General features: G+C 37.0%; 1 protein-coding gene across 1 annotated transcript; it reads right to left on the bottom strand.

Annotated features, from left to right (window-relative positions):
- Positions 1–471: 471 nt before the first annotated feature.
- Positions 472–1,071, bottom strand: LOC145158425 (uncharacterized). Its single transcript, XM_079077327.1, has one exon. It carries the CDS (start codon positions 1,069–1,071, stop codon positions 472–474), a length of 600 nt encoding a protein of 199 aa, XP_078933453.1.
- Positions 1,072–13,092: the final 12,021 nt, after the last annotated feature.

The following is a 13,092-nucleotide window of genomic DNA, read 5'->3' as shown; positions in this document are numbered from 1 at the left end:
TTACAGGTTTTTGTTGACCCTCTTCAAGAAATGCATACTCCAAGTGACCTGGTAGTGCTTTCAGCTCGGTTTTCGTGTTCTGGATGTTACACATGTCGAGTCCATTAAGTGGACTCGTCGAGTCCTGGGCAAATTCCGCGACAGATTGGGATTCTTTGGATGGACTCGTCGAGTAGGTCGAGTCTACTCGGCGAGTAGACTGTTCAGTACTTCTGGTCAGCTCATTATAATCAGCTTCCTCAAGCAGTCTCTCTATTTCCAGTAGGTCACTTTCAGCATCGAATTCTTCATCAAAGGTGATGGGGGTCTTGTTTGGTTCTTCATTATTCCATTCTTCCATTAATTCTTCCAATATATCAATCGAAAATGTTGTGTCATCACTACTCCTTGCGTGTTTCATGGCTTGATCAACCCCAAAAGTGACTGATTCATCCCCCACCCGTAGAGTAAGTTTGGAATCTCGCATGTCAACTATAGCGCTTGCGGATCCGCTTGAGGATCCGCTTCCATGTCTAGAACTATAAAGTCCGCGGGAAACACGAACTTATCAACCTTCACCAATAGATCTTCGTATATTCCCCTTGGGAATGTAACCGTTTTGTTTGCTAGGTGAATTGCCATTCGAATTGGCCTCGGCTCCGGTAGATCTAATTTCTTGAAAAATGAGTATGGCATGAGATTTACACTTGCCCCTGAATCAGCCAATGCATAGATGGTAGCTAAATTTCCGAATTGACAAGGTAAAGTTAAGCTTCCCGGGTCACCCTTCTTCTTCGGTAGTTTGTTCAACATGGCAGCTGAACAATTCTCATTCAGAACCACTTTCTTCACTTCTTCCATCTTCCTTCTATTAGTTAGAAGCTCCTTGAGAAATTTGGCGTATTTTGGCATTTGTGCAACCGCTTCTATGAATGGTATATTAATTAGAAGAGCCTTTATGTGTTCTAAAAACTTCTGGTAGTCTTCTCCATTCTTTTCTTGTCTAGCTCGGGCTGGATATGGCAGTGGAGGCTGATATGGCTTAACAGGAGGCTTAATTTTCTGATCAGGTGTCGGACTCGTCGAGTCCATATCCTGGACTCGGCGAGTAGAGTCTGGGTTCAGCTGGGTTTGATTTTGGTTCTACCCTTCTGCCTCCTCCTTTTGTACCAGCTTCGGATCTTCGTTCTGAATAGGGGCCAGAGGAGTAATTATCTTTCCACTCCTAGTTGTCACAATATTTATATGTGCGCCTCGTGGATTGTTTTCAGTATTACTAGGAAGTTCTCCCGGTGCTCTTTGATTTATTTGTTGGGCAAGTTGCCTCAGCTGCTTCTCAATGTTGTGAATAGATGCTTGCTGATTCCTTAATATTGTTCTTGTATCTTGTATTGCAGCATCGTGGTCATTGTGTCTTTTCTCGGATGCAACTACAAATTTAGTGAGCATTTCTTCTAGATTTGGTTTCTTTTCTTGTACCGGCTCCTCCTTTTGGTAAAAACCCCTTGCCTTTTGTCTAAACTTCTCCTCCTTCGCTTTCTTGTACTCATCATAAGGAAGCCATTCTTTCTTAGGTTTTCGCCAATCGTCATCAAATCTATCACCACTAGAATAGCATACTTGCACTTTCTTATTCCCGTTCTCGTCCAAATCACAATCTCTAGTTAGATGAGGCTCATTGCAATTCTCACATCCTACCCGAATAGCATGGATTGTTTGATCCATTTTATCTATCCTCCTGTCCATGGTTTTCAACATTGGCATAACTGCCGACAAATCTTCTGAAGCTGCATAAGCTGATCCCCTTGTCACATCATTCCTTGGATTGTGGTATTCTCTAGAATGCTTAGAGAACTCCTCAATTAGTTGCTTTATCACCGGGGGTGCCTTCTTTGTGAGCGGTCCTTGCGAGTCAAGTAATTGCCTTGTTGTCACATTTACCCCATCATAAAAAATGGAGACTTCTTGTTGACTATTAAGATCATGATGTGGGTAATTCCTTAGTAGGCTTTTGTACCTCTCCCACGCCTGATAAAGTGATTCTCCGGCTTGTTGCTCAAAATTACCTATAGCTTTCTTCAACTTGGCTATCTTTGATGGTGGGCAAAATTGATCAATAAACTCTTCTTTCATTCTAGCCCATGTGGTGATGGATCCTGGAAGGAGTGATTTTAGCCAATCTTTTGCAGCGCCTTTAAACGTGACCGGTAACATGCGAAGCAGAACGGTGTCGCGGGCCACATTAGGAAAGTTGAAGTAATCAGCTATATCATTGACCTCTTCTAGGTGTTTGTATGCGTCTTCGTGATCTTTTCCATAGAACGGAATTTCTTTAAGTTGGGCGAGTATGTGGCCTTTAAGTTCGAAGTTGGCATTTTCTGGAATTGCGGGTTGCACGAGCCCCGGACCGGTGTCTTCACGCATCCTCTTCTTCCACTTGCCCATGGTAACTTCATCGATGTTAGCCATGGTGTCGCCGAATCCGCCTTCTAGATCGCTACCTTCTTCAAATTCGATTTCTTCCTTTTCGGATTCGTACAAGATGTCTTCCTTGATTGGGTCTTCGTTTGCCAAGGAAGAGGTGCTGGATGCTCCTGATTTGCTGCTCTTTTTCTTGCTAAAAACGGATTTGAGATTCTTCAAAGGTGAGTTCTTTGAAGAAGCGGATTCTCCAACGGTTTTGCCTTTGTTCTTCCTTAAAGTAGCTTCCGGGTCTTCAAGTGGTGGAGTTAAAGGTATATTGCCTCCTCTGGTCATAAACACTCTGCAATAAAAGCAAGAAAAACGCGTAAAAAGAACAAAAACGAAACAGAAAGAAAATAAAAACGAAACTGGAAATCAGCACTGAACTCGCCGAGTAGGTTCGATGGCACTCGGCGAGTACACTGCCTACAAGCCTAAAAACAAATAAAAAAATAAGAACACTTAAAAACTAAAACTTAACCTAATTACTGAATTACTAAAAAAATAACTTTGTGCAAGATAAGCTCACACAAAGGATCGATAAAACTAGAAATTAGAATTAATTTTTGAATCGTTCCCCGGCAACGGCGCCAAAAACTTGATGTGTGTAAAACCAACTCGTTTTATTCATACTCTAAAAATATAATTTAAACACACAAAGGCAGTGAACCTGTCTTTTAGTGGTATAGTTGAATAAGTAGGGTGTCGAACTCGAGGAACGGAAATTAACTAATAACTAATTTTAACCAACAAGTAATAAAAGTACAGGGGTTTTCTCTAGTTTTACACGACTAGAAACTTAGACACACTAACTAACATGCTAAAAATTCACCAAATTTGATAAAAGGTTTCTGCTTAGGTTCAACTCATTCACTCCTATGGTTAATTTTATGGCAAGCAATAGATTAATTGTTATTGGTTACCGACTATAGTGATTAGATTCGCATTCGCTATTACCAATCCTTAGAAAATCAATTAATTTAAGCAGTGATCAAGTGTTTAAGCTAATTAATTCCCTAGTTTAATTATTCGGATTAAATAAGACTTGTAATTGGTTAATCAAATTACTAATTCAATTAGCCTCTTGTTGTTGGTTTATTAACAAGCTCACACATTAATTTACCCATTCTCTAATTAATCCTAGTTTCGTATTCACTAGTCCTAGGCACATAACAAAGTGTTCACATAAATTATATGAGGTAAACAATTAAGAGATGTTCATGCAGCCTAATTGCCTTCCTATTAACAGAGAATAGTTATAGTTAATGCATAAGGATCTTTAACAAGCTTAATTTAACAAAATCACCAATTAACAATTAATCAAACCATAAAATTAATCCATAAGAGTAAAATTGTCTTCCCTAAACAGAAACTAGTAAATTTAGCTCATGATACAGTAGTCAAAAAGCTAAAAACGAAAGTAATCAACTCAAACATTGTTCAATTCAAAGATAAAGTGGAAAATTAAACCTAAGTTGCCTTGAATCTTCTAAGAATGAGAGATTAAGGTTCTTCTCACGTTCTCCAGGTCTCCAAGGGTTTCCTTAGTCGCAAAGTATTCTCTAGAAAAGCCATAAAGATCCCCCAATCGGATTTATTGTGTCTATTTATAGATAACTCAAAACAGGGGCAACTCGGCGAGTAGATAACCAACTCGCCGAGTTTCTTTGTAAAATCCGTGTACGGCAAGGACTCTACTTATTGCTTCGCGAATCTTCGTGGAAACTCGTCGAGTAGACGATAGGACTCGCCGAGTAGCTTCAGGTTTGTACTCCTTTCTTCATTCAGCAGCTTCTAATTGCATCTCCTTCCTCCTTTTTGTTCCCGAGCATGACTTCTGGACTGAAAATACAATTCAAACATTATTAAGTACCTTTTGTCCATAATATGCAAATAATTAGCTAATAATTGATAAAAAAATCTATACTAAATATATGCTAAATATGCAAATATCATTTATGTTACAATCATAAACAATCATATCTGTAAGTGAAGTAATTATAACTTTTGGCGTGTTCGGCAAAAATAGCTGGTAGCGGATAGATTGTAGTTTGTAAGGTTTTATTAAACGCTACGTGCAGTGGCGAATACATGATTCAAACTTACTTGTGTCCCATTAAATGAAGTGACTAAATAAACGAGTCAAAAATTTTGGTAATCGGATCGGTCTGTTTAGGTGTGTTTGTTCGGTTCGGTTTATAGGTTTTCGGTTTAATCGGTTTGGTTTTGTCGGGTATTTAGCATCTCTAAATCAACCATAACTAAACCAAATAATATTTGGTTTAATCGATTTCGGTTTATTCGGATCAGTTTATCGGTTAAACTAAATAAAAACAACAAGGCCATTATAGGCCATTATGTGTAAACATATTAACAAGAACATTAAAAAAAACTAAATCAAATAAATTAATAACCATAAATCTTTATGTATTAAAGAAAAAAAAACATTAACTATTAAATATATAACAAATATATAACTTAGCAAAATGATGTTCTTATTACTATTAATTACTAAACATATAACGAAGATATGAACTTAGCAAAGTGAGATTCTTAATGCCCATGTATTCATTTGATTTACGCAACCATACTTATTCGGTTAACCAAACCAAATAAACAGAAAACGGAATAACTCATACCAATTAAACCAAACATCATTCGGTTCGATTCTGTTTTTCGGTTTTAGTTTTTTTTAACACCCCTAACTTTGTCACATATTAGCCAACTATTTATGATCCTACATGTAAATTAAACAAAAACTAACATAAACATAAAATGAAGTTGTACTTTCGTTAACAAATTAATTAAATCAATATTATTTCACTGTTGAGAAGCATAGATTATAGAATATAGACTAACTTTTTAGACATAGACATCATCAACCATTTAATAGCTTTCTACAACACAAGTTTACAAAACAAAAATTAACCTAAGCCCTAAAAGAGAGAAAACTTTTTACCCCAAAATAAATCGAGAGTGCAGGAGAAGGAACAAAACAGCTTGCAACTCAGTTGTTGTTGTCCGGTAACCAAATGACATAGATGTATACGATGCGAGCAACAAACAGTGGTGGGAGTTGGGAGACGGCCAAAATTGTGACCCCATGAAGTGTCGAGAACATATTGCAAGCGCCGGAGATCAGATACAACCAGAATTGTGATCGTCAGTGACACCACAGAATCGGCGGCGATCGACGTGGATTCGAAATTGAGAAGAAGAGGCACTCAGGAAGTAGGCGTCCAATCAAAATCGTAAACTTTATTCTAGATTTTGGTTTTTCCGGTTCATCCATTTTCTCATTCACAGTTATACAAGTTTGAAAGATTCTTTGTTATTGTATTTGTGGAAAATATATTGTTTAATTAACTACCTCCTAAAAGTTTGCTCCTAAATTGTTTACAAGTTATAAAGGTCAAATTCACATCTCATCTTTTCTTCTTTACCTACATTCAAAGGGTGTTCGCTTTGTTTTCCAACACGTGTCCCTTAAAATTTATCATATATATTGTAAATAAAATTTTAAATTTAGGGGTGTCCATGGACACCCTTTGTATAAGGGTAGGCTCGCCTCTGGCTACGTGAAGTAGCATTAGAATTTGGAGCGTTTTGTTTAAACTAAACTCTACAAGCTTATAGTGTTAAATGAGGCTTTCTGTTCCAAACGGAGCGTTTTGTCAAACGCTAGAAGCTAAAAGCTCTGAAATGCTCTCAAACGCTCTGTACCGAACACGCCCTTTATGAGATCTCATAAGGAATTTACATATATAACTTTTTTTAAAAGTAACAACCTTCATTATTTTCAACCACCTAATTTACGTTTAATTATTTAACATTTATCTAAAGCAATATAATAACATATGTTGAAACACATTTCCCTATTGGTTAAATAAAAATGAAATAAATTAACAAAATTAAGAAATTTACTTTTTCCAAATAATTCTTACATTAAAGTAGAATTCATGTTACCAGATAAACAAAAATATTAAAACTCATTCACTCCTCTAGTTTACATTAAATTGTCAAAATTATGTTTAAGTTTTACATTTTTTGTAACATCCAGTTTTTGAGGTATATTTTATTTTAACTTAAAATTTGAGTTTTGGGGGTCACCACGGCGTGGGGGAGGGTCGACACGGCGTGGAAAGGCATTTTTGGTCGAGGGTCTCCTTTGACTCGCCACGACGTGGCAAAGAAGGCCACGACATGGCCGCCGCTGACGGCTTAAACCCTAATTTTTTTGGTTTTGCACCTTATTTAAAGGAATGAGGAGGCTAGGGTTTGCTCAACCTCAACCTCCACCATCCTCTTTTACTCAGAATAAACTCTAATTCCTTTTACTTCATTATTGAAACTTTCTTGAGTGATATTGAGAGGTTTTGAAGGAAGAAGCAAGAAGGCGTAAGCCAAGGATCAGCAAGAAAGTCCCCATCTCCCTTCCTAGCTCGATTATGGACCCTTGTAAGTGTTCAAGGCTCCACCTTTTTGATAATAGGTTTCTAGATCTTGAATTTTGTCCCATTTTCTCTATAATCTTGTTAGTTGGGTTGGTGAGATTTCATAAAGGTTGCAACTTTATGAATATCTGGATCAATTAGAGTAATTCATGGTTTGGATCTGAAGTTTGGTTGGTTGTTTGAGTCATGCATAAGATTTTGGTTATAAACCCCATTTTGACCTAAGTTGAGTCCAAGACATGCATTGGACATGCATGTATAAAAAACATCAATCTTTAAGTTGGTTTTAGTGTTATAATCTCTTATGGAGCAAATGGGTTTGAGACTCAAGGGATTAAGTGCTTCTTGGTTAAGCACATGTCATGGTTGTGCCTTATGGACCTAAGACTTGGGATCTAGACCTCTTGGTGAGTCTCAAGGGATAAAGTTGGAAACTTTATCCATTTAGACAATAAAAATGATCAGATATGGACTTTGGAACCTTTGGGATCGAAGGATTCGACTTAACCCATTAAGACACTTTGAACCTAGTGCCCACAACGTGGCCTAGGCTGCCATGGCGTGGCGATTGGGGAAAACGCGTTTGTTTTGTTGTTTGAGGCCACGACGTGGCCAAGGACGGCTACGCTGTGGAGAGTCAACTATAACCATTGACTTTAAATTTTAACTTGCATTGACTTTTGGTCAAACCCTAAGTTTTGGAAGGAAAGCTAAGGGTGTACTTTGTATGGTTGTATCAATGGTTTATAGCATCAGTATTCGCAACAGTAGGAGCAGTAGCAGTTGATCATCGATTGTTAGGTGATTCTCTTCACTGTACTCACAGGTCGAAGGCACCAATGTCGACCCGTTGAATTATGTTTGTAAAATGATAATTGTCTTTGTGACACTTGCTGATATGTATGTATGTGCTTGTTGTCTTTGTGACTCTTGCTGATATTATCGTATGCTTAGTTGTAAGGGGTGAAATACACCCATTACCGGTTGAAAGATACCGAATGAGTTGAAATAGAATCAAGGGGTGAAATAGACCCAGTACCGGTTGAAAGAGACTGAAGAAGTTGAAATAGACTCAGGGGTGAAATAGACCCAATACCGGTTGAAAGATGTCGAAGGAGTTGAAATAGACTTAGGGGTGAAATAGACCCATTTTAGTTTTTGACTGATATGTATGTTTTTGTATGGGTTATTTTGGGGAAACTCACTAAGCTTGGTGCTTATAGTTTTATGTTTATGGTTTCAGGTACTTTTGGTTCAAAACGGAAGGGTATGACATGATCACACCGCATCCACCAGTATTCCACATTTTATGACATGATTTTACTCTGATGACTATTTTATACATTATTACCTCTTGATGGATTTTGGAATGAATGAATGATGGTTTTTGATAGTTTTAAAAATAAAATTTTTACATATTAATTTTTGGGATGTTACATTTTCATTTTAATATCAATATCATGTTTACTCATTTCTACTTTTACTAATATATTTATAGGGTTATTGTCGTTGTAGCCCAACTATCTTTCATATTTTGGTTTAAATGGTCCCTCGTGACTTTTTTTGCATTTAAAGGGCATGGAGTTCTATGTTACCTGTCACTTTGGTACTTTTACCCACATTTGAAGGTAATACTATTGTGCCGAGTGCCACGTAATCTGGTGAGTCAACATTGAGTCGACTCGTTTTCCACCTAACCAGCTAGTTAATGCATGCATTTATTTTTACCAACCCACCAACCACCCTTAAATCCCAAGGCAATGTTGATGGTGGGGGCATAAAGCACTTGCACAAACCCATGTCGGGTTTAACCTAGCAAATTCGACAGAGTTTTTTACCTTATTTGGGCAAACAAGACTCTGACCAAAACCCTAAATACTTGCAATGTCGGCTCCACCGCCTTCTTCACCCGACTCGATAAATTCCCGGGAGACAAGATTGCTGCCAATCATAGTGCGATACAGAAAATCAAAGATCAGCTAGGTCAAAATTGTCTTGTGTGTCGTGTGGATCACATCAGTTTGCACCACAAGATGGAAGTTCATGACAGGAAGCTTAAAGTTATTGTTGTGGTGATGGGGGGCGTGATGGTGGCTATGTTGGGGACGATGATGGTTGGGGTCAAAGTCCTTATGAAGCTTGGATAAGTTGTTGGTGGTAGATTACGAAGCATATATATATATATATATATATATATATATATATATATATATATATATATATAATAGTTGTACTTTTTATGTTCTTGGTTTTTTTTTCTTTTTTTGGTGCTACGTATGGATGATGAAGTAAGTCAAGTGTTGATGACATGTATTTTGTAACTTGTGTTCACTTTGCTAATGGAAAAGACCTGAGTTGATCTCAGGTGATATGTATCTAATGTTTTGGTTTTTGAACTGTTATGATTTGCGTTGACCTATCATGCAAGAACGAAGAAGCAAATCAAATGATGGGTTAGTGAACCCCACGTGTCTTGCATGACGAGGGTAGTTTTGTACTTTTACATTAATAAAGTTTTTTAAAAGGGGTGTCTCAGTGAAAAGGGTATCTATTTCATTTTTTTTCTCCTTCAAAAAACATTAGACTGAGATCCAAGAAAAATCTAGAAGATGAAGATGGAATGTGGGTGTTGAAGTCCGACAATAATTCGCACATCACAGACTAACACTAAACCCGGAATGCCATTTTCTGCATTTCCAAACAAGGTAAAATGTAGTGTTCTATTTGGAACCCTAGTTTCACATTTATTTTGTAAATGTAAACCCAATTTCATAATCAGGGAGCCCGGTTAGGTTTTATTGCTTGGGCTGATGAAGTAAAATGCAATAGTGAAGGGATGATTATAAGTGTACTGATGAGTTCGAAGAAGAAGCTGGAATCAGAAGTCTCGAAGTTAAAGTTAATGTTACATTGTAATTAGGTGTTTTTGGGCTTAATCATATATAAGTTGTAATCAAACGTATTTGGGTTGATGAAGTAGGAATAATGGATTGTAGTTGAATTTGGGTTGTAAGTATGGTCTTGTATTATTACCCCTAATGTGATGTTGTTATGTCGTTACCCTTAATGTAGTTAAATTATGGTACCTTTTGTCATTACCATATGTCATCACCCTTAATTTCATTACCCTTCATTTTTGAATTACTTATAGTACGTTGCTATATAGCATATTCAAATTGTTAACAATTATTGTACATGTGTCCATTGAGAATACAAGGACCACATGTTCCTTTAAATCAGTAGGACCACATGTTACCTTAAATGGTGGAATTACATGCATCATACACGTTCACAACATATTTTATTAAACAACCTAACCATGATATATTTTATTAAACATCCTCATCATGGGCCATTATCCCTTGATCGACAAAGTCATTCTCTGGAGGAGCAGTAATGCTGGCGTGAGAACGGGTCATCTTATTGCCCATGATCGGAGAAAAGAAGGGTACAAATGAAAAACAAGGGGAAGAAATTACCTGTGAAGTTGGTCGGAGACGTATTAGGGAAGGTAAAAAGAGTTAAGATGACTACACTATTTAACCCAATGGCAGAAGAGAGAGGGTACGATTTGACTGCGTGATGATTAACATTCGACGGATAAACCCTATCAAATTAGGGTTTAAAATACAAATCTTTTATCTCTTTCATTCATTATTTTTAAATTATACCTTTAAATATGGAAACTAACCTCCATGTATAATTTGGGGGCAATTGTTAAGGGCAGGATCCTTGAATCATATTCAGGATCCTCAAATATTTCTGAAGCATCAGGATCCTTAAACATATTTTAGGATCCTGACTATTACCACTAATATTTATAACACTTGTAATGACTATATGTTCTTTATTTTTCTCACATGTGCAGAACCGGTCAACATAAGACCCATTCTCAATGGAGAGTCATCTCAACCAGGAAAAAGACCCGGAATACCAAGTCAAATAACGTTCATATGCTAATTCTGGAGGATCCCAAAATTATCGGACTTCTTGTTACTTACACTCTAAGCAGTCACCGCGGTCAAAAATATAATAGCGGTCACCGACCGCTATTTGAAATTGAGGTTCTCGCGGCGGTATAACGGTGGTATATTGTTTTTTCTATATTATGTAGAATTTATATATATTAGAGTATTATTTAGTAAATGATACTTCAAAGTTCAATCCAATCTAGTTAATTAGTTAATCATTCATACTTTACATATCATATTTAGTTAATGATACTTCACATATCATAATTAGTTAATCATACTTCACGTAGCGGTTACCAATGTCATAGTTAATCATTGAGTAAATTACACGATTTGTCCCTGGTCCAAGTGTCAAATTGCGCGTTTAATCCCTATTTTCAAAAATTAACTCGGATCATCCCTGTATAATTTTTTTTCACTCGGACGGTCCCTATAAACATAGATGACTATTTTTCCCTTAATATATATATTTTTAATTTTTTTATTTATTTATCAGTTTTTGGATTAAAAAATAAATAAAATTAAAAACAAATAACCCCACCACCAACCACACCCCAACCCACCCCTCCATACCCCCCACCCCCTTCCCCTTCCCCTTCCCCTTTTACTTCTACCTTCCCTGGAAACCAACACCATCGGATCATCAACAATACCCCCATACCCACCTGTTTAACCATCAACAACACCACCAACACCGCTACAAGCTTCGCCGCCTATGCCACCACATTCGTCTTCAGCATCTCTGCCTCTGTACTTCTCCCCAATTTTCTTCATTACCATTAAGATCATAACTCCAATAGGAGGCTAGGAGCGGTGACAGGTGGTGTTCAAATGGGCGACAATCGGAAAACTTATTCAGAAAACTCTGAAGATTGTCTCACCAAAGCCTAAATGGGTTATAGCTCTGTGGATTTGCACTTCACTTCGTCGATCTTTATGATGGAGATCAACTCTGTAATTCCTTTAGGTAGTGGTGCTAGAGAATGTATCACAGTATCACACCCACCGACCACCATAACTCAATCTCTTCATCTCTCAAGTTCTGATGTCCACCATCACCACAGTCTCCGGCAGAACTACTGAACGCCACCATCATCTCAAATATATACCTCGATTTCTAGATCTGGAGGGGATAATGAAACGTATTTCAACTCGGAGCCTCCACCGCCACCATGCCTTCAACTGGTAAATTGGTCGGAAAAGACGAAGGAGTAGAAGCATATGGGTTCAGGTGAAGTTTTATTCCTCACTAATTCTCTTGTTCTACACTGATTTCCTTTTAGATGAGAAAAGAGAGAAATTGTAGACGACAAATGGTTGTAAAGAGGAACAATGGTGGTGGCGGATCCGGAGAGAATCTTTTTTCCGGCGATGGTTTCCGGTGATGAACAAGAGAGGAAATAAGTCTTTAAGACGAGAGATGAAGAAGAGGTGTATGAGGGTGGGGCCCATTTCTTTTATTGATAGATTAATAAGGAAAGCCACTTTTTTCTTTAAAATAAAATAAATAATAATAAACAACTTAAAAATAAATCAAAAACAAATATATAAGGGCAAAATAGACATTTTATGTCTGGTAAACGATTTTAGGGACGAAACGTGCAACTTTTAACAATATAAGGGACGATCCGAGTTAATTTTTGAAAACAGGGACTAAACGCGCAATTTGGCACTTGGACCAGGGACGAATCGTGTAATTTACTCTTAATCATACTTTAACACAATCAATAAGAAAATATAAGCAATGCTTAGCATTCTATCTTACTTTAACACACTCACAGTTAGCAAATAAAATGATTAATCAATTTTATAGTTAATCATAATGTAGTACTTCAAGCCTTCAACATAATTAGCAAGACAACAGACACATGGTTTCAATGGAAGTCATGACAATCACAAAATCAAAATTTTATTCAATGGAATGACACAAAAGTTTTGGTTTGGGCTAAGAAAAAACAATTTTATTGAATGGAATGACACAAAAAAACGTTTTTTTATGTTAAATAGCCCAAAAATAGAATTTATTCAAATAGCGGTTATAGTGCCGCTATAGCGGTGACCACAATCGCGCTAAATCGTGGCGCTAATAACGTCACCGCTATTCTAAATCGCTATTTTGAAATAGTGTTTCTCTACCTCCGCTAAATGCTATTACACTAGACTATAAATAACACATGTATCTAGCACACAACATACACGATTAGCTCTAGCATTACTATTGTACT

The sequence above is a fragment of the Lactuca virosa genome, chromosome 2 (assembly GCF_052849685.1).
Source record: "Lactuca virosa cultivar CGN04683 chromosome 2, Lactuca_virosa_CGN04683_v6, whole genome shotgun sequence".
NCBI classification, from domain to species: domain Eukaryota; kingdom Viridiplantae; phylum Streptophyta; class Magnoliopsida; order Asterales; family Asteraceae; genus Lactuca; species Lactuca virosa.
This window is presented reverse-complemented; position numbering and strand designations above follow the sequence as displayed.

Bases quoted from the DNA above. Each gene is read 5' to 3' on its own strand.
- LOC145158425 (XM_079077327.1), bottom strand. From the start codon at position 1,071: ATGGACTCGACGAGTCCGACACCTGATCAGAAAATTAAGCCTCCTGTT.